This window comes from Lingula anatina, chromosome 6 (genome assembly GCF_051362555.1).
Source record: "Lingula anatina isolate TDL-2025a chromosome 6, LinAna3.0, whole genome shotgun sequence".
In the NCBI taxonomy this organism is placed as follows: domain Eukaryota; kingdom Metazoa; phylum Brachiopoda; class Lingulata; order Lingulida; family Lingulidae; genus Lingula; species Lingula anatina.
The window spans coordinates 6,082,271-6,107,832 of record NC_141772.1 but is presented as its reverse complement, the minus strand read 5'-3'; the positions used below and the strand labels follow the sequence as shown (position 1 = coordinate 6,107,832).

At 37.7% G+C, this 25,562-nt stretch overlaps 1 protein-coding gene across 4 annotated transcripts; it reads right to left on the bottom strand.

The window, feature by feature from the left end:
• Positions 1-2,834: 2,834 nt before the first annotated feature.
• On the bottom strand, positions 2,835-23,702 carry LOC106169696 (sushi domain-containing protein 2-like). 4 transcript variants are annotated; one of them, XM_087015986.1, is made up of 22 exons: positions 23,413-23,702; positions 22,225-22,515; positions 21,373-21,504; positions 15,858-16,020; positions 15,268-15,525; positions 14,626-14,758; positions 14,040-14,213; positions 13,384-13,803; positions 12,793-13,070; positions 12,164-12,307; positions 11,798-11,959; positions 11,296-11,427; positions 10,943-11,068; positions 10,400-10,651; positions 9,712-9,894; positions 9,183-9,362; positions 8,769-8,951; positions 7,484-7,663; positions 6,955-7,137; positions 6,553-6,609; positions 6,255-6,311; positions 2,837-4,261 (listed from the first exon to the last, which is right to left on the bottom strand). In XM_087015986.1, the coding sequence occupies exons 1-22, from the start codon at positions 23,632-23,634 to the stop codon at positions 4,146-4,148; spliced, it is 4,026 nt and encodes a 1,341-aa protein (XP_086872112.1). In that variant the 5' UTR covers positions 23,635-23,702; the 3' UTR covers positions 2,837-4,145. The 4 variants fall into 4 exon arrangements, 3 of the variants coding, with proteins under 3 accessions (XP_086872113.1, XP_086872114.1, XP_086872112.1); XM_087015987.1 differs by lacking the exon at positions 8,769-8,951 and having other exon boundaries at positions 2,835-4,261; XM_087015988.1 differs by lacking the exons at positions 9,183-9,362; positions 9,712-9,894 and having other exon boundaries at positions 2,835-4,261.
• Between the last annotated feature and the right edge of the window lie 1,860 nt (positions 23,703-25,562).

Sequence of the window (25,562 nt, the reverse complement as noted above, 5' to 3'; positions counted from 1 at the left end):
ACACTTCTTACTTTTTCGACAAAAACTGGAACTTACCTGAGTCAGAACAGGGTGTAATGTCCAGCTCAAAACCCTTTGGCAGTCTACAAAGCCAGCAGAAGATATTTCTTCCATAATAGTCTGATGACCAAATCGGAAATCGCGTAATGGATATCGGTCCTGACGAACAAAGCTTCTTGTGCTCTGGGTCGGCGTCTAGGCCACACTGAGGAGTCTCGACGCGTCCACTTGATGTTGAAACAATTGGCATGTAGTCAGATGGAATACATATCCTGCCTGGAGTGTTGGTCGGAGGATCAAATAACAGGACACACCCTTCCGTTCTTCTGGCCTGTTCTACAACATCCTCATGATGCGTGGAGTTGAAAAACAAATCGACACCATATGAAACCCTGCTAACACATGTTACGTAAAAAACCCATTGTTGGACAGTTGACATACCATGGCAAATGGCACAGTATTTGTTATGAAATGTCAAGTTAGTTGCTAAGTCGGACACGGGAACAAGGCGGTCAGTTTCACTGGTGTTTCGCAGCCCTTCACATTTAGATCGAACGATGTCATAGGGCCATTCCTCTGGGCATGAAGTCACCATCCAGAAATGTTGGGTCCGAAGTCCTCTGAAAAGTGCTGTAGACTGCAATATGCATTCAATGTTACTTGAGTTTACGCCCACTCCCGCCGATGGCAAAGGCTTTTTGCAGTCAAAACAACAATCTTGAAACAAAATGCAAAATTCGTCGCAGTAGCACCATGTCTGAACAACTAAACTACCTGCACAAAACTCGTTGGGCAAGTTAAGAGGAAAGGACGAATTGTTCCATGGAGTCGGTATGGATTCGCCAGATGTTGTTGGGTCCGATGTGAAAGTTATGCCAGACAGATCCCTTTTTCCTCGATCTCTACTTGTCTCTCTTCTCGTAGCGAACGGAAAGGGGGCTGTTCTTGCCTTCCAAGGTAAATTTCTCTCATCAGTGTGCACTTTCTCACGCAGGACTACTGTCACCGGTTCTGGCACATCGCTGTTATCTACGCCAGAAGAAAAATTGGTGAAACTGGCTCTTGTCGAGGTGGGCTGAAAGTGTAACGGTGAATCCCTGTTGAAGTCATTCTGAATGGAATCTTTCGCTGAATGACGGTGAGTTAAAACAGAACCAGGCGAGATCGGAGCACCGGGGACGGTTTCGTTGACTAACGCTTTGGACCGTCCAATCGAATAACCGTGTGTGTCCACGCCTAACACTCCTCGCAGACACAGAAAAAATAATTTAAATTGCCAGAGCTTACTTCGCAATGGTGAACCCATTGTAAAGACCGCAAGCTACCACTGCACCCTTTCCAATATCCAGTTTGCACGCTCTTTACAAACCTTTATAGTTGATAGCACGCCATACAATAAATGGCGGTAAGATGTTTATGAAAAAAATTGCATAAGATGCCATATCGACTGCTGCTTTAAGCTGAACAACAGATGAAAACAAGGAAAGGTAATCTATTACAGATTACAGATTTAACACGGGGGGTAAATAGTCATGCAAATTAAATGTTCTAATACTTCAGATGGTAGATCGTAGTGAATGACGTAAAAAGTTGGGAACTCGTGTATTTTTATGGTTTGCAGGCATGCAGAATTTTACATAGAAATATACTGTTTTAACGTAAACAATATTTTAAGGAAATTTATTTTTGCATGTAATACAATGAAGTAATTGGTAGTTGAAAGACGTTCCAGGCACTCCCCTTGAATGTCACAAATCCTTCGGGGAACAGAAAAATTCTCAAATCGCCTCCCAGTACCAAGAAACACTATAGATAGCAAACCCTGTAAGGGACAGGCAATGTTGCAAAGTGTGCAGGAAGCACAAAAATCAAGTGACTGTTTACATTTAAATCCTATTTGTTATTTTGATAAATTTTCCATATACATCTGTTGCAAAATAGGTCAAGAAATGGTGCTACTGTAAGTGCTTTTGCCTTATTAAGCCATTTTTATGAATTCGGTATGAGGACACAATAGCTAGAACATATTTGCTAAAAACTACACTTTATAAATCATGCCTCAAATCAATATTAGAATAATCGTTTAAATCAAACCCAAGGGAAACCGTCTTCAATTTTCTGTTAATCACTATCATAGACAAACATGTTTAATTGTTCTTATGGTGAATTTTGTCTGCTTCTCTAAACACTTTAAGCCCCTCCATCTTATTGAATTCAGTGAATAATGTCGGCTGCATGGAGCGGAACGCGGAATCTTGCAATGGGCTTAGAGGAAGTTTCAAATTAAGGGGGCTAAGATAATGATTTCATGATAATAAATGATAAACGCAACCAGCTTGCTCATTCAATGACTCATCCAAGATTGGAGTTCTGTTCCACAGCAGCCCTTCCAGACACTGATTATCTCAATGAGGAGGCCTTGTGAAGCATGTGTGGTTTGCAGGGGCAGACACACACAGTACTGAATATACGTAGCTGTGAATTAATTTTTGACCAATCCTTTGGTGGATAATTATTATTTTAAGATTCAACGCTATTAATCAAAAGACGTTCCTTGTAACTTCTATTTTTCTTAATGCTCCTTACTTCGTTTGAGAAAGATATTTCTAAGAGTATCCAAGAGTATCCAAGCAAGGCAGGATATATATAAAAGTATCAAATAAAACCGTATTTAAAACAAATTGAATTATGATTAAAGATAAGAAAAAACTTATCACTAAATTTATCACTTAATATATCATACAAGTGCTTACCATAGGAACAAAAATCCTAAAACAAAATTTATAGAGAACCGACGGGAAGGGTGGCAAATATATATATATATATATATATATATATATATATATATATATATATATATATATATATATATAAATTTTATTGGAGTCGCTTGCTCGTGCACTCGACTCGTTTTATCGCCTTGCATGTAATAATATAATGCAAGTGGACGTGTGCAATTTGAGTAATTAAAATAAGTATGCACCGTGAAACAGTGCATCATTGATTCTATCTTTGATAGGAAATTTGTATATAAGACTTTCAGAAGTAATATCTGGAAGAGATTTAGGGAGACTGCCAGAGAGTGCTTGGAAAACGGACGTGAGCCATGGGCATAGTTGAAGTCTATACGTAGATCATGTACAGTGCAGCTAGAGAGCGTCAACAAATAAAGCGTTACACTGGCCATAATGTGTCCTTGGGTTTTCTTTGAGCGACTTAATGTGAAGCTGACACGAACCATGGAATTGCGTATTGCGTTTTGTGCGTTTTAAAAAGGTACGATTACAAAAGTATAAACGAGAAATTTTCATACATATTTTTTATTTTAGTAGGCCTACCTATTCATTTGTGACATGCGTTTTCAAATTAGATCCGTTTACGGCACATTTAAGGGTACATCCACTTTCAATTTGGAGGATGTATGTTCCCGATTTGGAAATCCCTTTTATTACTATGGTCCTAGCAAGGGAGCTTCTTGCTTGCTACCCTTCCCGTCGGTTCTCTATAAATTTCGTTTTAGGATTTTTGTTCCTATGGTAAGCACTTGTATGATATATTAAGTGATAAATTTAGTGATAAGTTTTTTCTTATCTTTAATCAAAATTCAATTTGTTTTAAATACGGTTTTATTTGATACTTTTAAGACAAACGCATTAAAAAAAACATTAAACGTGTGTTGCACAGAAACATTTCCAGCAACACAGCATAATCTGCCAAATGGTATGAAAAACGACCATCTACGATCTAACAAAGGTGGTCTTCAAATATTGATGTATTCTGAATGCTACCCAGAATAATGAAATTATCACTTGGTATAAATATGTAAGATTTAAGTTAACACTAATGGCATTTAACCCTGAATATATGAGTGGACTTATAATAATAATAATAATAATAATAATATGAGTATTACTTATAATTTCGCTTGGGTTAATAAGGATACATAAATGCATATACTGGTAGCTGAAACACTTGACTAAAGAAAAACACAAGATACAGCGTTAACCACTAGGGGTATTATAATGGGATTAAGTTTGCATTGGCAACTGAATTCGCTGTCTCCGTTACATGCAAGGCATTCGTGTATAATCGGGGCGCCCTGAAGGTCGGGATGCTACTGGTAGATGGCTTGGGGAGGATGGTGGTTATGGCACATCTGTAGTACGGCGTTTACAGCTACACACCGCTACAACAGTTATTATGACCACCAAGAATGCCGCTGCCGCAATCGCAATGGGAATTATGACGTGTAAGGCGAGCCCTGCAACATCAAAGAAATGGGTACTTAGTTATAAAAATGTAATGCGGATGTATTTGTTGTATGAATAGAGAAAAAAGGAACAGAATTGATTATTTGTGCATGTGCATTTCAATTTCTCTCCGTACCCGTGTCACTTCCATTCACGGATACCTTTGGGGAAGAGCAACCTAGGATAGGTGGTAGAAAATGAGAAGTGTCAAAGAAGAAACATTGCAGCAATACAGGGTTACCACTTAATATGGAATATTATTTTTTGTCGAGAAAATGTTCTACAAAATATTTAATTTCTCTCCAACTATTTTAAATCCAAAACTGAGGGGTCACTCTATGTGTAGCCAGGTGTGTTACCTAATTACCATGCAACTTTCGAAACAATTAATGTAAGCAGTTGCATGTTCTGTGGTCAGAAATGTGAGGGGTGGTCTTTTCGGCAATTTCTGCCCTTGTATAAAAGCACATGGGTTTGGTCAATCTTTGGAGTGTATTTAGAGAAGCAACAAAGGGATCGCTCTGAAACTTGTCAGTTACCTTAGAGAAGATATGGTTCGACAGCTAAGCAACGCAGCTTACTATGGGATTCTTGCTCTCAGAGAAAATGGCTAGAAACGGATAGCCATTGCAAGACAATTCAACTTTTTTCAGGAACCGTTAATAAAGTCCTCCAAACAAATGCTACAACAGGGGCACCTACTCCAATACTTCCACCAGGGTGTCCGCGTACCACACCAAGAAGACAGGATCGCCTTCTCCTTAGAGTGCGCCGTGCTGGTCGTACAAAGACAACCAGTGTCCTCAAAAAAGAGTGGCAGAATGCCTTTCAAACGCTCGTTTCAAGGCCCTTGGTGAACAAAAGATTACAGCAAACTGGTTATTTTGCACGAAGACCAGTACGTAAACCACTGTTAACAGCAGGTCATATACAGCGACGTCTGCAATGGGCTGGGGACCATGTGCTTTTGCAGTCAAAACACTGGAATCACGTCGTTTTCAGTGACGAGGTCAGATATGGAATTTTGGGGGTTGACTGTCGAATCCGTGTTCGCCGATGTGTACAAGAGGCATAAAACAATGATTGTGTACTACGTAGGGTGCAAGCAGGGGGTGGTAACGTCTCTGTTTGGGGAGCATTCCATGCCGGTGTCCAGAACCAGTTGGTTTTTCTGGGAAGCAACCTCAACCAGGGTTCCTACAGAGACATTCTACAGCAAACAATGCTTCGATTTGTAAGAGTCATCTTTAGGAACAGCTTTGTGTACCAAGACGACTGTGCAACCCCACATAGAGCTCGCAGAATCACTGTTTTTCTTCAAAACCAGTAGGTTCAGCAACTGCCCTGGCCTGCAAACTCCCCAGTAATAAACCCAATTGAAAATCTGTGGGCGGAAGTAACTCAGAGAATTAATGGATATGGTCATCGGCCGGTAAATAGTGATGAAATGCGACAGGCAAATATCACTGCGTGGAATGATATCCACATCCAAACTCTAAAAAACTTGTCACAGGGTATGGCATGTAGGATGAGGGCGCTGCAAGCGGCTGCTGGAGGTCATACCCGCTATTGATGACTTTTCATGATTTACTGTAATGATTTCTTTGACTGTGTAACTTATCACTGTCCGGAGGCTATCATTTTCTTTAATATCTTAGCTTAAAGTTAATACTGACATCAAACTGTTGATATGGTTTTCTGGGGGTGTTCTTTTCTTTTGAATGACATCTTATGTCAGATTTGATATTATTGACCAAAATATCTCACAATGGAAGACTGGATATTTTTCTCACTCAATGATATACTTTTTTGATGAATCAAGCCAAAAAATATTTAATCAGCACTCAAAAATAACAATGATAAAAAATATTCCATATTAAGTAGCAACCCTGTATATATATCTGTTGTATAAATAAAGAAACAGAATTGCTGTGTGTTCAGGAAAGTATAAATTTAGATGTTCTTGTTTCACTTTGTGCGCGTGTATTTCAATTGTCTACATACCTGTGTCATTAACATTTACGTCACTCTCATTCACGCATCCGTTTTGGGAAGAGCAACCTATGAGAAGTGCGTAATATGTACATTTATAAACAAAGATAAAAAAACAAGAAAAGACAAATAATACATTCAACATCCTGTTTTTCGATTTACAAAACGACTAAGGAGATATTCTGATATATTAGATATATTTTTGTATAAATAAAACAAAAAAGTTTATGTATTGATGTGTTTACGTGAAGCTACAGGTTTTTCATGTTCTTGTTTAAGTTTGTGCATTGTATTTCAAGGCTCTCCGTACCTGTGCCATTGCCGTTGACGTCACTTCCATTCACGCATCCGTTTTGGGAAGAGCAACCTATGAGAAATGGCAGAAAATGTACACTTATTAAAAAAGAAAATCAGGAACGGACAAATAATATATTTCACATTAATTTTTTCAATTTAAAAACGCCACAGAAAAATTATTGCAGCAAGATGAATTTTGTGCATAAATAAAGAACAAAAAAAAAAAAAAATTGTTGTGTTACATGAAATTAAATGAGTACATGTACTCGTTAAGTTTGTGTATGCACATTTCAGTTGTTCTCTCTACCAGTGTCATTACGGTTGACGTAACTTGCACTCCCGCATCCGTTTTGGGAAGAGCAACCCAACTGAGGTGGCATGCTATGTACATTATCATGTGTACAGATTGTCTTACCAACATATTGACATGAGCTGTTCTCGCCGCTCCACTGCCCGCTAGAAAGACAAGTTCTATTGGCTGATCCTTGTAGAATGTAGCCGTTGTCACAGGCAAAGGTGACTTCAGCTCCAACCTGGTAACCACTGGTTACGTTCTTCTGGCCATTGGGTGGCGTCTCAAGGGGCGGACAAAACACAACTGTTGGATGATTTAATACGTTTTGGGAAGTGCTACCCAATAGATGTGGCAAACTATGTGTATTAAAAACCCCATAGGAGAGGTATTACTGCACGTTATGTCAGTTGTACGAGTAAAGTAAAAAAACCAAATTGATTTGTGGGTACATGTACAAGTGTGGGAATAGCAACTTACCAGAGGTGGCAAAATATGTGCATTAATAAAGAAATAAAGTAAAAAAAGAGGAAGAATATTAAGAAAAGATAATATATTTAACACCATGTTATTTGACTTACAAAACGTCAAACAAAATATATTGCCAGAAAACAACTAGAGCTCCAATGATATTGTGTACATATTGTCTTACCAACATATTGGCATGAGCTGTTCTTTCCGCTCCACTGCCCGCTAGAAAGACAGGTTCTATTGGCTGATCCTTGTAGAATGTAGCCGTTGTCGCAGGCAAAGGTCACTTCAGCTCCAACCTGGTAACCACTGGTTACGTTCTTCTGGCCATTGGGTGGCGTCTCAAGTGGCGGACATACAACTGTTGGATGATTTAATACGTTTTGGGAAGTGCTATCCAATATAGGTGGCAAACTTAAGTATGTACATTAAATACCCCATAGGAGAGGTATTACTGCAAGATATGTCAGTTGTACGAGTAAAGCAAAAAACAAAATCGATTTGTGGGTACATGTACAGTGGGTGAGGTCAAAATTCCAGGTATGTAATGTGTTAGGTGTTAGTGTTACATATCTGTTCACATTCCTGTTTACCCAAATAAGAAAACATGGAGTTCAGGTAGACAGTTTGTTGACATGTGGCCAACACCCTATTCTGCTGCAGCATGTTGTTAACAGGCTGATAGCCCCTTGTTCACCAGCAAGAATAGCACAGGCTCTGAATTAACAGCAGCTGTGCGTTTGTAGTTTTCGGCTCTCTCGAGTACAATAGCCTGCAAATGGGGCTCAAATATAATCTTCACTGAGGAGGCTACCAGAAAATTAGGCCAAAACTAAAATGTCTTCTAACACTAACAAATTCAATTTTGACCTCTTGAAGATGTAACACCAGCTTAACCACTTGGTGGTTAAACTTTCTAAAATTAAGATGAATTCAAATGTTTTATTTCTGACGTGCTAAATATCGAATGCAGATAAGCTTAAATAATTCTGTGATAACCCCTCGTTGATCCCTAAAGAAACAGCTCAGCAATTGAAAATTTAAGCTTAACATTTTTTAGCTTGCTCTGATTAATTTAACATTTTATGTAACAGAGATGTTTGGTGCAACACCGTCTGTTACAGGAACTGTAGTTTTCAACATTTCTGCTACACTAACACTGGTGTTACACCAGTGTTTAGTAAACGGTCAGAAATGTTGATTAATGTAACATATCTGTAACACTAACACCTAACACATAACATACCGGGAATTCTGACCTCACCCATTGTGCAATTGTGGGAAGAGCAACTTACGAGAGGTGGCAAAATATGTACATTTATAAAGAAAGAAAGAAAGTAAAAAAAAGGAATAATATTAAGAAAAGATAATTTACTTAACACCATGTCATTTGACTTACAAAACGTCAAATAAGAAATATTGCCAGAAACTAGAGCTCCAAGGATATTGTACACATATTGTCTTACCAACATATTGACATGAGCTGTTGTCGCCGCTCCACTGCCCGCTAGAAAGACAGGTTCTATTGGCTGATCCTTGTAGAATGTAGCCGTCGTCACAGGCAAAGGTCACTTCAGCTCCAACCTGGTAACCACTGGTCACGTTCTTCTGGCCATTGGGTGGCGTCTCAAGTCGTGGACATAACACAACTGGTGGATGATTTAATACGTTTTGGGAAGTGCTACCCAGTAGAGTTGGCAAACTACAGTATGTATATTTAAAAACCCCATAGGAGAGGTATTACTGCAAGATATTTCAGGAAGAATATTAAGAAAATATAATATATTAACAACATGTTATTTGACTTGAAAAACGTCAAACGAGAAATATTGCAGCAAAGCAACTAGAGCTCCAAGGATATTGTGTACATATTGTCTTACCAACATATTGACATGAGGTGTTCTCGCCGCTCCACTGCCCGCTAGAAAGACAAGTTCTATTAGCTGATCCTTGTAGAATGTAGTCGTTGTCACAGGCAAAGGTCACTTCAGCTCCAACCTGGTAACCACTGGTTACGTTCTTCTGGCCATTGGGTGGCGTCTCAAGTGGCGGACATATAACTGTTGGATGATTAAATACGTTTTGTGAAGTGCTATCCAATATAGGTGGCAAACTTAAGCGCGTACATTAAATACCCCATAGGAGAGGTATTACTGCAAGATATGTCAGTTGTACGACTAAAGCAAAAAACAAAATCGATTTGTGGGTACAGGTACAAATGTGGGAAGAGCAACTTTCGAGAGGTGGCAAAATATGCACATTTACAAAGAAAGAAAGTTAAAGAGAGGAAGAATATTAAGAAAAGATAATATACTTAACACCGTGTTATTTGACTTACAAAACGTCAAATAAGAAATATTGCCAGAAATCAACTAGAGCTCCAAGGATATTGTGTACATATTGTCTTACCAACATATTGACATGTGCTGTTCTCGCCGCTCCACTGCCCGCTAGAAAGACAAGTTCTATTGGCTGATCCTTGTAGAATGTAGCCGTTGTCACAGGCAAAGGTCACTTCAGCTCCAACCTGGTAACCACTGGTTACATTCTTCTGGCCATTGGATGGTGTCTCAAGTCGTGGACATAACACAACTGGTGAATGATTTAATGATCATACTTGAACAAACAGTATGTGAGGAACGTGAAAACCTATACCCCTACCAAAAAAAGTGTCGCCCATACCGCATTTATGTACATTGCTGCTAGGGTACCCAGAAAATTTAACTTTACACGATAGCTAGGCAATCGCTTATCGAATATATTTGAAATGTGTCTTGTAAAACAATATCTTCCTTGACCATTGGCAAAAACCGATGCCAAATATATTTGTTTATTTATAAATTGTCATAACTGTACATGTTTTCATTATTTGATTTTATTTTTAAGGTCATAGCAGCAATTTTTGTATGATTTTTGTAAGTGAAAAAATGTCAAGTACACAGAGTGAGCAATTTTTCTTATCAAATCACGAGCATTAGTTTTTGTGGAGTAAGCTGTAAAGATCTCACTTAAAAATTACCAAACCCATATGTGAAGTACTTAGAGATATTCAGACACGGGGTCTGTTAACCAGAAGCGTTAAATGATCGATGCCTACCTGGTTCGGTGTCAGTGACAGCTGTAAAATAGTCCTCAACAGTACTCTTGGTCGCTTGGGCAATGTCGGTGTTTCCGGTTGAGATGTAATCAAAAATACATTGGTCGTTGTCTCCACAGATAAGATAGAGTTCGGTGGTGTTTGCTGATGAGAGGGGTACCTCGAATAGGGGTACAAAACCGGTATTCTGGTACGTGGAATGATTTGTGCCAACCTCGTATGTAAACAAGGACATCGCAGAAGTGGTTCTCCCTAAAAGTAATGCATGTATTGTAACAAAGGTTTCATGAAAATCATCCCAAACAAGACATGAAAACCAAAATGGTAGTTTGAAAGTGAGTTCGATTATATGAAAATATGGACATGGCAGGTTTGGCAAGCATAGGAGCTCAAGGCTTCTGTGTGTGATTCCATTAATGATTTCATGTTGCTCCATAAAAAAAATTAACATGTCGAAATTACAAAGGATTGCAAGTTTCCAGCACTGTAAATGCCCCACTTTTTCGTTTGCTTTTAAACTATTACATTCAATGCGCGTCTTACATGTTTCTCCAAAGTTGTAGTGAATATTTCTGGTACTCGAGTTGTGTTGTAACATGACGCCGGAGGACGCCACTAGATCATCCTTTATATCATCATTCCAGGAACCCAGTAGCCCCTCTGTCTTATCTGTAATTGAAAGCAATTATTCAATTTTATTTTAAAACAGGTAAACTTATGATGAAAACCTCTGTAGGTACAGCTGGACAGTATCATTTTAATTGCATATATTGGATTGGAACATATAATAATTGTCTACTCCAGCAATGAGCTATTCAGTCATCCGTGTATCACGAACTAATTTTGAAACTTTGCAAAAAAGCACGAACTTATCTAATGATTTAAACCAAACATACTCTTTAAAGTCTCGGGTAGGAGTAGCATGAAATTAAAAATCCCTGCTACGTGCGTCACAGTGAGTGAGACACCATCATCGATAAGGTCCACTTCCGTGACGGACGTGTTCATGTTACGTTCAATAAGAAGACCTGGAATTAAATATAATAATTGATAACTAATTTTCGATATTAAAACTCCATCTTTTCATTTTGACGTCCTCCCCCATAAATCTGATACAAGCGACGGACAGTTACATGAATATATACATGTATTTTTTTTTCCAACAAGTACAAATGTACATGTACGTACCGGTACAACATACCTGCAGTATTACATGCACTGATATTTATAGCCTTTGGTATTGCACGGAATGTACATGGAAATACTGGAAATACTGGAGCCGAAATGAATGTTATTATAAAATAACAGAGAGACATACATAGAGAGCGATGGATAGAGAAATGGTACTAAAAGCGCCTAGCTTTCATTGAATGACACTTATAGTTGATTCATCTTTACCTTCGTAATTTGTCACCCTATCTCCTAGTTCATCAAAGTCAATTCTGACTCCACCAACTAACACGTCGATTACTCTCAGCAAGCTAGTCCTGACTTCCACCGTGCTGCTGTTTGATCCCTTGAACGCAAAAGCAGTCCACCCAGTGGCGGTGGGACTTCCTCCTATGGATAATTCAGAATTACGCAATACTGATAATAAAACTGTGGGTGGACGTTATCCTTCTTCTAAGAAACTATTTAATAATCTATTCTGAGGATTTCACTATGATAGAGTTTGGCTGTGTTATAAATGTTAATTTAACTGTCAATTATTTCGTCCTAAATTTTGACAATGACAACTAATATTCCATTCGGTTATTCCCCTACCGCCAGCATTCTGTACTGCCTCCGCTCTGCCCTGCATGGTATAGAAAGCACCGTTCGTCTTCACAAGGGTGTATTCACCAGCTCCATTAAACGTGTATCGCAAACCGTCCAACGTGATGAGGTGGGGGTCGCCGTTACCGACAGCTGGAAATAAGGCTTTACACTCAGATCTTAGGTTGTACACGAACTAGTTGGCCCTATACATTTGTACCTCAGAACCTTCAGCTGTATAAGCATAATTTTTATGCCATACCTAAATACCTTGATTTAGGGTAAATGTTCAAATAAAAATCAATAACAATGGGTGTTGATGTATATAAAATTAATGCATGTACATGCAGGGTACATGCAGTACATGGGAAGAAGTAAATATGAAGTAAAGAGAAAAAATAATTTTAAATTCTAATTAAGTAATTTTCCTCTATAGTGGAGAAACATCACAAAAATGTTCCTAAAGCATGATAAATCTTGTACTGGTTTGCTATTTTGAGCAAACATAAATAGTAAGACAGGTAAAATGACTTTTTTAAACAAACAGATGATTGGCATGAGTATATAATTTACTGATGAAAATAAAATTCTCAGAAGTATATAGTTACAACAATTACACCTATATATCTAACACGCACCTGGTCTTGGTGGGCGATATCCACTTCCATCATCAGAGGGTCTTCTCTTCATGTATGTGTCCTGACACAGTTGTTTATCTCCTGAGTTCTTGCAACAGTAATAATACGGTAGGACGTCATGGTAAAAATGGCCGACGTACGGTAGGACTAGCGTCCCACCGTTGAAACAGCCCTTGTAGTGGGCTCTGTCCAGTGTTCCACCTCCCAGTTGACCATCGGCGACGTTGAGCAAAGATCCTCTACTACTGTAGCAGCATTGCTGACCGCCGCCAGAGCGACTAAGGCGTTAATTAAAAAAGACAATTTGAGTCGAAATTTTAAGAAAAAAATACTATTAGGCCTAAATTTACATTTCATCCAGATAACCCTTTCTTTAATCGAAAACAGATATTTAAAACAAAGCCTGTGTTTATTTTAAAAAAATGACGGGTGGACAGGGCACAGAATTTACATTGGTGAAACGCTGCCTTTCACACACTTCGTTTGCTTATTATTTGAGATCAATTACATGGTAGGGAACACTGGGGAGAACACCTCTCTTAACAGAGCACTGCAGGAAAGAAACTGCCATAAACACAAAACCATCCATACCTACAAACGTTTGAACGAAAACAAGCTGACGCCCCAGGATGATAGCTACAGCTATCTGGATCTCCCCTCCTACAGGCGGGGTCCTCTGAGAAGGTACCGCGGTCTCTGCTGGCCTGGCGAAACCTACCGGGGCACGGCGGAAGATCTGTAGGCAACGGCTCCTCGGAATCCCTGTCGAACCAAGACTGACACATCTTTTCATTCACATCCCTGAACCTCTCCGCTACTTCGTTTTTAACGTCTGCCCATGCTTTTTGTGCCCCTTGGGTTATCATGTCTTTCGCGGAGTCCACGGCTGCTGCTAGACCGTCGAAGATACTTCTTTTACGCTGGTTCTGTGGGCCTTGCTTTATTTTGGTTGCTATGTAGGCATTTATGTACCACTGTAGTACATGGATATCAGACCATATGGCAGCTGCCCTGTTATGTAAATAGAGAAAAATGTTAAGGTCAGGTATTATCTTTATAACTCAAACAAAGAATACATTCCGTAGATTTAGTGGAAAATAATTATAAAATTAGTAGAAGTTAAAACAATTTTTGAATTATAACACTTTTTAGAGCTAGGGATGAGAGAGAGCGAATAGTCAAGCACGCGTTGCATATTTTGTATTATGGTACATGTTGAACGGAAATTGATAAAACATGCAACCCACGTGTAGTTTGAGCCTGAAGCGGAACCTGCCGGAGTTAACCGAATAGCTCCGAATGCCGCTACGTCACCAAAGTTTCCTTTCCTGTTGAGGAGGTCGTCTAAGTCTACAGTACCATTGTTCGATATATTGGTGGCAATATTGATCCACTTTTCATCGAGTTCCAGATTTTCATCACTGAAATATTACATTTAGTCAAACAATTTCATCTACCAAAATCAAGATACATTTTCCAGCTTGAATGCCTTAAATAGAGTAAACAACGTGTTGAAGAGGGATTAAAATATATATTATAAGCTTTAAAAAATACACTATTATGTACATAGTTTAAATTATCCCTTTTAAAAAGTGTGAATGGAAAAAAAGAAATTGCCCTTGTGCATTCAATGGAAAGGCCATTAAGAGGAATAATAGAACATTTCGTAGCAGCGAAGTTCCACCTTCACAATAAAAGAGTTTTTGCGATCTTCAATTCCTCGTTTATGTATATAAAACTCATTTCCCCAACATAATCAAATGTGTAAATTACTTTGAATTAAATTATAAATAAGATTATAAATAAATAAATAAATAAATAAATAAATAAAACCTGAAAGTAAGCAGGTCCAGGTCCAAGGTCGATGCTACAAGTTCTGCCGGGTCCCACTGGATAACATAGGGTCCCTTGTCCCACTTTTCTTCGTCAACTCGCACAATTTTAGGATCATTTATGGCATCCATGTCTCGAAAAATAGTATAAACACCACTCTTAACATAGATCCATTTCTTTAAATCCCTATAGCATGTGCATGTTTGATCAAAAATTTTCAATTTTGCGGCGTGCCTTTATTTATTACACTTTCTTTTAATATAACCATTTTATTTATTTATGAATATAAATTGTACTTTCAAGTAGCGATGACGTCTTTTGCACATTGAAACAGAGACTTTAACATACGAATTCTACACAATAGACACAGATTACCTTAAAGAACTAGAGTTTGCAAATAAATACTTTTGTGGGTTCCCAACAAAATGTATATAGTGTACCTATTGTTATATTTTATACTGTTTTTATACTTAACGTCAGAACCGTTGACATGTACAGGCAAGAAATGGTTATTGCATCAAGTTGCTTTCTTCAAATTTATTTTGCAGATTTTATAAAACAATGTATAATCAAACTGCCCACGTGTTAAATATCCGAAAAAATATTCTCATTTTCATAACGAGAAAGTAAAACTGACCTTACCTGGAACAAACGCGCTTCCTTCACTAAAATTCTGCCCACCGTTTTGGGAAACGTGCAATGACACCTCCGCGTTGCCCGCCTTAAACAATGGCGGCGAGTAGCAGGCGATCCTCAGCGTGTTGACAAAGTGACCTGGGACAACAATGTCATCAAACTTGCACAGAAACTGACCCGTGGAGTTAAAAAAGCATGGACCAGAGATTAGAATCTCGGTACCTCCTAACGCGTTTCCTTTGACAGGGGAGATTCGTAGTTTAACTGAAAATGTATGAGCTCAGTGTAATTACAAAATAATAACAGCCGCTTAATTTATTAGTAATATAGAAAATCAAGTAATTCTTGAGTCTTATGCTAAGAAGAGTCTGACTGTAAGAACAAGATTTTCTTGTAAATACCTCAAATATTTTATTACAAATCCTAACAAGATGTGGAGAAAATAATCCAAAAGGCGAAAGATGCAAACATTTAACCGACTATTATGACAAAAAATGAAATAAATTACTTAAATTGAGCCAAGTTTATCAGTTTCAAAAGCTTCAACATGGAAATCAATTAAAAAAAAAACGATAAACTGTCAGCCGTTGACCTACCCCCCACATTGCAGCCACCGGCTTCAACACCGATGTCGTCTACTCGGAATATCCACCGTCCGGGAACGTTGACGTTGGTGGTGGACTCTATGTCGACGATAGCGGACGTTCTTGATCCGGGCACTGAGAAATACCTAAAACCGTCGCCTGCATTAAAACCGACCTGAAGGAAAAAGATCTTGTATCAAGCCTCGATTTGAAGAACCTCAAAACGAGGTACAAAACACAAGTCTTACATGTATAACCAGCGTCAGAACTACTATCTAATATCGCAATGGTCTCTTCTAAAATATACTGAATTGAAGAATCCATTCAACAACACCAACAACATCATCATCATCATCAACAACAACGACAACAACAATAATAATATTAATAATATAGTACTTGTAAAATAGAAAAAATAAGTAAATTGATGATCATACAAAGGGCGGAAGAGGATTACCCGGCATTAAAGACATTGTGCACCTTCGTGTCCTTGATTTGGACAACTATTTGAAAGCATCGTTGGGAAGGTTGTTGTGGGTGACAGCACAGGCTTCAAACAACTGCGCATGTGCGAAAAGTGCGCTGTTTGAAATAAACAAGTTGGTGAAATTGACAAAGACCGTCTGGTTGATTTTATTTCATTAGCTCTCTGGTGTCTTTTTGCAAATTTATATTAGAAATGTTCTATTGATTTTATGTTGTAAAAAGTAAATCCGTCGGAATTCCTTAGAAAAACCTTTACCGTATAGCTAAAAAAAAACACGACTATTGGTACGCGTATGATCGATAACTGATTTAATTCTCGTAAGATTACCATCCGCCCCCTTCCTTATGAATAGGTATTACTTTATTAATACAATGCAACCGTCGTGTAGCCGCATGTTAGAAGACAATGTTTGATTACGCACAGCAGTAGGAGGCCGCTACCCCTTCCCAGCAAGGAGTCAACACAGCAGCGCGTAACCCGGGGTTAATTAGGGGTTATTAGCTGTCCACTTATGATCGGTATTGTTCGTCTTGATTGCAGCACACTTCCTACTCACTATTGGTTCGACCGCCTCTTCTTTAAATGCTCTCTCAAACCTTTCCTCAGTCAGCAGAGAATGGAAACACGTTTATCTGCCGATAAACTACGTCGTTGATGTATTATTAGGCATCATTCTACAGTGGGTCATAAGGCTCTATCTATCATTTTTTTCGTTTCGCATTTTACCAGATTAAGCTGACGCTCGAAAACTAAATTTAATGAATAATTTTCTCACGTGCACCGTATCCAGCTAATTTTACGACAATAACTACCACGGCACCTCCGACATTTGCAATTGTAGACGAACCACGTGTTTCCAACTGATAGGCCAATACAACTATACCAGACCCATTGTACGAGAAAAGACCGTTTATATTTAATGAATTAAAAAACATTTGAGGATTGCGATTTTCTATTGATATACTATCGATGGTATCCCTGTATTAAATCATCCACTGCTACCCCCTCTTTTGTAGTGTAGCATGACTCGTATCACAAGATGGCCTTAGAAATGAAGTAAGACAGGCCTACACTCTGATAGTTTTTAGTCTATTATTAACCCTAATGTCGTTGCTTGTCATTCATTCAAGAACTCTCTGAGCCATCGCAAAATTATTTGCCAGGACATTTAAAGGCTACTTCTTAACGGATTTTTTTTTTATTTGCACTGAGTCCAAAATGTTCGAGGACGTCTCTGTCGTTATCGCCGTTTCTCGGACGCAGTCCCAGACAAAGGATCGGAAAGTTTCTAAATAAAAGAACTTATAAATGCTGCCACTAGCCATCCTTATTGTTCCTAAGTAAATAGAGGCGATAATGATCTTTTCTTTCTTCTAGCTTAGTCTGTCGACTAAAATGAACAAGGTTAGGCCTACAATGCAACCACCTATTATTACGACCATTAATGAGGTTCTTTGCTACACTCCCTTGCTTCATGATCGCGAAACCAGTGGGGTGCTGTGTTTTAAATATATAAAAAAAGGGTCTCGCGAGGTGAAGCTATAATAATGAAATAAAAAAATCCAATGAATAGGCCTATCTAATAAACCATGAAGCACGCAGTCTATGCCTCTTCTTTGACCGACATCACATTTTAAGGCCTACATTCTTTGTTTTAATAAGAGGACGAACGTGGTCTAATTTGTCTTTTGGTGGTGTGTGATTTTGCTCGAAGTAGCGGAGTCAAGTAAATCGGTGATTTACCGTTGGTAAGAGTAGCGATCATCGCTCCTGCGTCCTCATAGATTACTTTCTAATCACCCGTAATTAACGCAGTCAGGAATAAGCGCTCAAATAGGGGTTTTTGTATCAGGGAAAATTTCAGTATTAATCTTATGTTATTATGTATCTGTATTATGTAATCATGTAACTCATTTTCCCAAGGCAACCACCAATTATGACGACCATTAATGAAGTTCTCTGCTACACTCTCTCCTCATGATCACTTGCTCGATCGTGAAACCCTGGAGGTGTTGTATATATATTTGGGGTAGTTTACTATAGCATGCTACACTCTCCTCATGATCAGCTGCTCGATCGTGAAATCTGGAGTGAAACCCATGGTTTATCTAACAATGGTTTAAATAAATAAAAAGGGTGTCACGGAGGTGAAGCTGCTTAACTCATAAGAATAACGAACGAAAAATACGATGAACATTTAATAAACCACGAAGCACGTATGTTTTGACCGTTATCGCCTTTTTTACATAAGATGTCTCAACAAGAAGGCAGACAAAGCGCTATTGTAAACAATGATCCGACGATGAGATCAATAAGATGTATAAAATGACTATTTGTACTATAAAACTGTACCCCTGCCCCTAATTGTATATTATTACACACACAAGGCCACCTATACCAGAGTTACAGATTGATTTTTCATTACACAGCCTCTTGCACTGAAGAAAAATACTCATAATTAATTTGCGGCCCTAGTAGAGGTTCTTCTCTCGCTTTCTCTCAAATCAAAATAAACTAGCAAACATGAAAATTTGCAAAATGTATTAGAATGTAAAGTGTTGCGAACCCTTTAAACTAGGTGAATGGTAATATGCACGTTTAGACAAATTTTAATTTTAATTTCAATTAAATTTAATTTTAATTAAAATTGATATTACCAAAATTAGTAAATGTCGTTTGCGTCATGTATCAATATTTTTGCGCATAATAGTACCTACGTTATAAACATTCAGCAAAGATATTTGGAAGGCCGCTCTTTTGTTGTTTATATCAAAGGAAAACTATTTGATACCCATCGTATCAATCATTATACCATGATAAGAGATTAGCATACTAATTTATGTCCCCAGTAATAATAACTTTAACAATAACAACAAACCTTCCTACTGTGCTTTCCGTTGCAAAAACAATTAGCCACGACTGTTTTACATATTAATAGATATTTATAATAATGACAATTTCAAAATCTTCAAACGTACCGACAGGGACACGAACTCCCGTCGGGTGGGTTGCAGACGACTCAACGACGTTAACCGCTGTTCCACCAATCCTATTGTTCACGCAAGTAGATATCGACAGCTCTGTATTGCCGCGCATGCCGAAGCTTTGCGAAAATTGCCGAAGGCTAGGAAAATTCTTCAAAATATACTTTTATTACATTTAATCAAATCCAGACTATCTCCCACTGCCCTGAGGTATGGCTAAAGGCTTTCAGTTGTCATCAGACTTTGTAATTTGGGAGAAAAAAGTGAAACAGTAACTTCTGGTGATGAATAATAGGTAATAGTGCTGCAAGGTGTTGTTTTTTATCCCTGATGTACGAGTAGCTTTTTCTACAGTTTCTATAATTCTCTTAACGTATGAAAATATGCAGGTTTTCTGATATAATAAGACTTTGATAAAATCAAAACCAATAATACTTTTAAAGTCGAGAGTCGGGATAAATATCGGCAAGGTGGAGATATGTCCCGCCGGCGCTTCCGCAACAGCAAGACTGAAGGACGCAAGTTACAAAGCAAAACATGTGTAGTCAAGTTAAAGACTTAATTACCGGTTTAACTTCGGCGGCAGTGCCTACTGCTGTGAGCAACATGCGCTGTCCATCGTAATCCCCCTATCATTAACACTGTCGGGGACGTGCGCATTAGCGCGTCTGATGTAGACAGCGTGTGCTATTAAAGTGACCGGGGACTTATTAGCTATAGTGTATTTTACCTTCATTTTAAGGGGATTCCCATTGTATTTATAGTGTTATATGTGGCCCCAATGGGGATTTTCACACCTCCCCTACTCTTGATTAATAAAATTCTTCACCTGGAGGATTGTAAATTACATTGCAAAATACATTGAAAATCGTAGGAAGGTTAACTGCAGATAATGCTGCGAGGATATTCTTAACAGTGGGGGAACTCGGCCAATATAAAAATTTTAACTTCGTTTTACGATTTTGGAGCGCCTGTTCTAATTTTTGAAAGCGAGCCAATGGAACCAAACAATGCGATACAATTTGTAATCTCAAAAAAATTGCTATTTTTATATAAAGTTTATAGCATGGAGTACATCGAAATGCGACTTGTTTATTATTATGATCTTAAATAATAATTAATATAAAACAAACGATATAATACGTTCTTAACGTTAGCCTATTTATTAGCTTAATTGATTTTTTTTCGTATTTGGAGATTAAAAACACAAAAGTTGTCTGGTTTCATATCGAGGCACTACGTTTCGTTCGTGTGCTGTGGGTGACTTGATGGAAAATGGAATACCATCTTGTCTCACTGAGAAGAAAGACAAAAGGTCAAGCGAAAGGACAAGTTAAATTATCGAGACATACAGTTCTCACAACGCACAGAGGATGTGGCTGGAAAGGAGAATTGGAATTGGTTGGAAGCACAACAAAGACATTGACGACTTGATTGAAGAAGATTGGTATTTTAATAATATTAAACAATGCTCCACCAACCTGTGCTTAAAAGCTGAGATTCGTAAAACATCAAAAGATCTCTTCGACTGACCAACAGTTGTCAACTTTGATTAAAAGGACAAGAAAACACTAAAAATACATTAGGAAGAAAAAAGAACTGAACTTAACTATCACCATATTAATATTAGTGACTTGTTATGTTAAAATGACCTATTGCTGTAAACTGTTCACGAGGTTGAAGATACCCTGGATTCTTGGAGGCGAGCTCGGAGGTTTGAACTGAATGAAATTGCCTATGGAATTTATTTAGTGTAATGTTTAATTTTTTATTAGAAAATGATGTGTAAAATTTTCTTTTTCTACGCGTGGAACAGAACATTAATTTCCAATAAATCGTATATATATATATATATATATATATATATATATATATATATATATATATATAATGAGCAATATATACCAATGCCAATTACAATGGTAATAATGTTGTTCTATAATAATATATATCATGACTGATTTAAACAACATTATTACCATTGTAATTAGCATTGGTACATGTATATATTGCTCATTTCATAACATTAACCAATGTTAAACAATGCTCCACCAACCTGTGCTGGTGTTCCTCCCAGCCCACCTCTGCCACCACTGCTTGACCCTGTGGTCCACGTCACTTCTTTGTAGTTGAATATGGCAAACGATTGGCGGCCATTGGTGACCAAAACCACTTGGAACGTGTTTGTCTGAAAACATGTTTGAATACGTGCAGATGCGGTTTCAAAACTCTAGCTAGCACTACCATATTTCGGTTATGTGGATTACATAGGAAGGTCAAATATAATTTGGGCCATCTTCCAATTACGCTATATTTCAAATAAAAAAAACGTTATGTCTTAACGTTTTTTTTCTGTCCGGGAGCAGGATCTCCGTGCCCACCTTAATTACTCGCTGTGTAGAATATCGGGAGAGATATGTTTCAAACTGAGGTATTGTGAAAATATTTTGTAGGCCACGGGTCAGTCATTTCTCCCTTCCATTTTCGAAGAATTGTGTTAAATCTATAATACTATTTGAATGATAGAAAAGGGGCTTAGTACATGCACCGTATCCTCTTGTACATGTACACTGTATCCGCCAATGGTGAAAATCACTCTCAGAATTGATGAATGAGACATGGTGCCAAATGTGTTCTTGACTCTTGAATTTTTGTTTTTTCAAATGTGGATTCTATGCGTCGAGTATAATTATTATTATAAAGGCCACTTTCCAAGCATATTTCAAATAAAAACCTACATGTACATGTATATTATCTCTAAATATTTTTTGCTTGTCGAAATCACACCAACCGCATAGACTAAGGTACAAACAAAAATCTATCTGTTCCTAAACAGTATCTTTCTATCTATCCTATAATTTTCATCTCAGTAATAAACCAATAAAATGAAATTATGGTATACACTGACATTAGTCCAGGAGCTCCCGCCATAGTAGGTGACGTCATCATAGGTGCAGACGAAGACCCAGGAGGCCGTGAACTTGGACTGTGACACGAACGCCGCTCTAATGTCACTCGTAGCTCTGTTCAGTATGGATAAATCTGTCGTCTGCCGGTAGAAGACTCTTCCGTGGTTTCTTAACGTGTCCACGTCTGCCCAGAATGGGGCGATGAGCCTCCGGTTGGAACCCAGCGGGAAGGCTTGCGGTGTATACGTAGAGACGGGGCGCAAGAATGAAAGGGCCCCATTGGTATTGACCTGATGGTTATAAATGAATTAGTAAATGAATAAATAAACAGACATATTAAAACAAATACACAAACATAGACGAATATATGAATTAATAAATCTTAATTTATTTTAAAACCACACATTGCACCTGTCCAAAATCTGGGATATTGATTTAAAAGTTTGAACTAGCCATCATATCATGTCAATAAGTACAACAAAATTTCATAAGATACCAGCCTTATTTATTAAGTGGAAATATGGCAGTGTAGAAAATGATAAATATCTGAAGCATGAACAACCTTTTTACCGCTTATCGAGAAGGAATCAAAACCTGCACCGCGCAAATGAAAATAAATAACATAATGTGAATTAATTTACTCATTAAATTGATAAAGAGGCGACATACTCGTGATTTCACACTTGAACTGCGAATCGATATATTTTATTTTCAGTCCTTAAGAAGAAAATTTCACCTGTGTTTATAAATACCAGACAACATATATTGTGCAACGAAGAAACTTCTCCAATATAAAATATACCTCTTACCGCTCTGCCCCTTCTAAAAACAGTGAAAAATGCACCCTGCTTCAACATTTTGTGTCATTTAGTTGCTTTCAATATCTGCACTTGTTATGTATTTCATTTTTTTCTTATCTTGGGTGCTGTGTCTTATTAAAGAAATCAGAAATCTTATTAAAGAAATCAGGCCAGCGCTAGGTGCAAAATAAATACCCTAACCTATTTCATACTCCCATTTACCTACTACATGTAAGAGTAAACAGCTTCAATACGCACGCACACACACGCTCAGTTTGTAGGCAATAACACGTATATATCATGAAACAAAAGTACCAAGAAGTAGTAAAAAAATCACTGTGTACCTAAATTTCTCTTAGGGCAGAAACGATAAAATGTAAAACTTACATAAACCCTGGTGTGAAGTTGGTCAAAGTATGGAAAACCTGTAGAGAGCGGTATGGCGGACGTGCTGCCGTCGTCACTCAACGGGGCGGTGACGTCTCCGTTATTTATGCCATGCGGGTAAAGAATATTTGTTGTTTGTGCATATGTTAAACTCCGTCTCCAGTAAAAAAGAAGAAAATTCACGATGGTATATTGCAGGTTCCTCATGGCGTAAGTGAGCATAAGATTATATTAACACACTATATCTCAATTCAATCTAGCAACAACCCGGTTTTATGCCACAGCCCTGCCGTATGTCGCCTTTGACATTGAAAGTACCGGGTGACTAAAAATCATTATTACCTCGCATTTTACCTTGATGGTTAACGATCTGTGAAACGTGATCGCACTTCTTTCAAAACACAAAAAGGGCAGCGATGTTCTTTTACTCAAAAGTTGCTGAATAAAGAAATCGAACAAGGTAGAGTTAATATGAAGAAGAATAAAAGTCCAATGAAATGAATATGATTAGAGAAACAAAAAGCATTTCGGATCCCTCTGTATATTCCAAGAAGAGTAGTCAGCCTCGTTTTGACCACCGACTTATTCAACAATAAACCCACGTTTATGACAACAAAAGTCTGACCCGATCAATATATAAATGGAACGCAGAAGCATTCAGGTCTTTTGAGCCTGCTCAAAAAACACAAAAGGTGTGGCTCACGCGTGTTGTTAACAGGTGAAGGGATCATTACAATGTATGGTTTTGAGAAAAAATACGTCAAACTTTTTCTGTATGTAAATGATTCTACAATATGTTTTATTTTCATTAACGGTAGCAACGGAAAAATATTGCCAACTTCCATTGTAATAGAGGTAACACTTATTCATTGCAGCAGTTGTGACAAGGTGGTCATTGCGTTGAATGAGACTATTACTCTCTACTTAACACCAACCGTATTCTTGTACACATTGTAAGGTTTCATTAGCTATGTTTTTTCTATGGAAAGAAGTTCTTTTGTCAATGGCTTTTTTATGTAGTCAAGGGTTTACTTGTTTAGTAACTTTTTTCTCGAAGTTGTTTTGTAGGCGGAACTCTGTAAGTACTTTTTGGTTATCAGATTAACATATAACAGCAAGAATGTATATTAATGTTTTTCATTCCCATTGATGTTTTTTGAACTTGTCATTTATGAAAATCTTTTAAATACATGCATTATAATACGATCTTTATTCCCCAAATATTACTTGAAAAGCTTCCATGTGAACAACCGACACACTGCAGGCAACATCAGGGATAGTGTGCTAATTTTCTTTTAAAATTCTATTTTTCTGCACGCAAAAACAGTTTTACAAACTGTACATAAAGCGAAAATCATCAAAACTTTTCAAATATATATGTGGACAATAATTGTAGTGAAATGTCAACCACTGAACTCAAATGTGGATCTTAGTGAATGCATTCAAGCTAGCATTATAAATGAACGTTTGAGTCATAGTTTCACAAGTTACACGATAAAAACTATACTAAACAAAATGTCTGAAATACCAGAAGTATTTTGGAACCAAGCAAATATATTTGGTCTAACATCACAGACTTAAGGTAAATTTAGACAAGAAATACTTTTCTATTCGACATTTTTTGTAAGTTTCAATCGCAACCTTAATGTGGAACTCATCCGTTATTTACAGTCGTTTTTTTTTTTTTGAAAACTATATGTACATGAATCAATTTAAAGAAAATAATAATAATAATAACAGTTTATGATACATATTTTGTCATTACCATACCCGGTATAATCAGCAAATATACACCACAATTTACTGTAATAAAACCCACACACCCTTCCTGACATCTTGAATGCGCTAATGTGTAACTAAAACGCAATAATTCAATAATTTACAGAATTATCGCCATAGGCCTATGTCGGTACATAAAGTGATCTGGTTAATACGTTGTCGTCATCAAAGGAGCTACAGTCGTAATATTTACACTGTCAACATCCATGCTATCGAAGGGGTGAAGGAATAACATGCCGTGGACTACCAGGCTCGAAATATAAAGGATGCTTATGAGGAAAAGGCTTCGTAACGGAATTTTGAAGTGTTCGCTGTGGTACGACGTGTTGTACAACATCACATATGGATCTCCGACACTGAATTAATGAAAG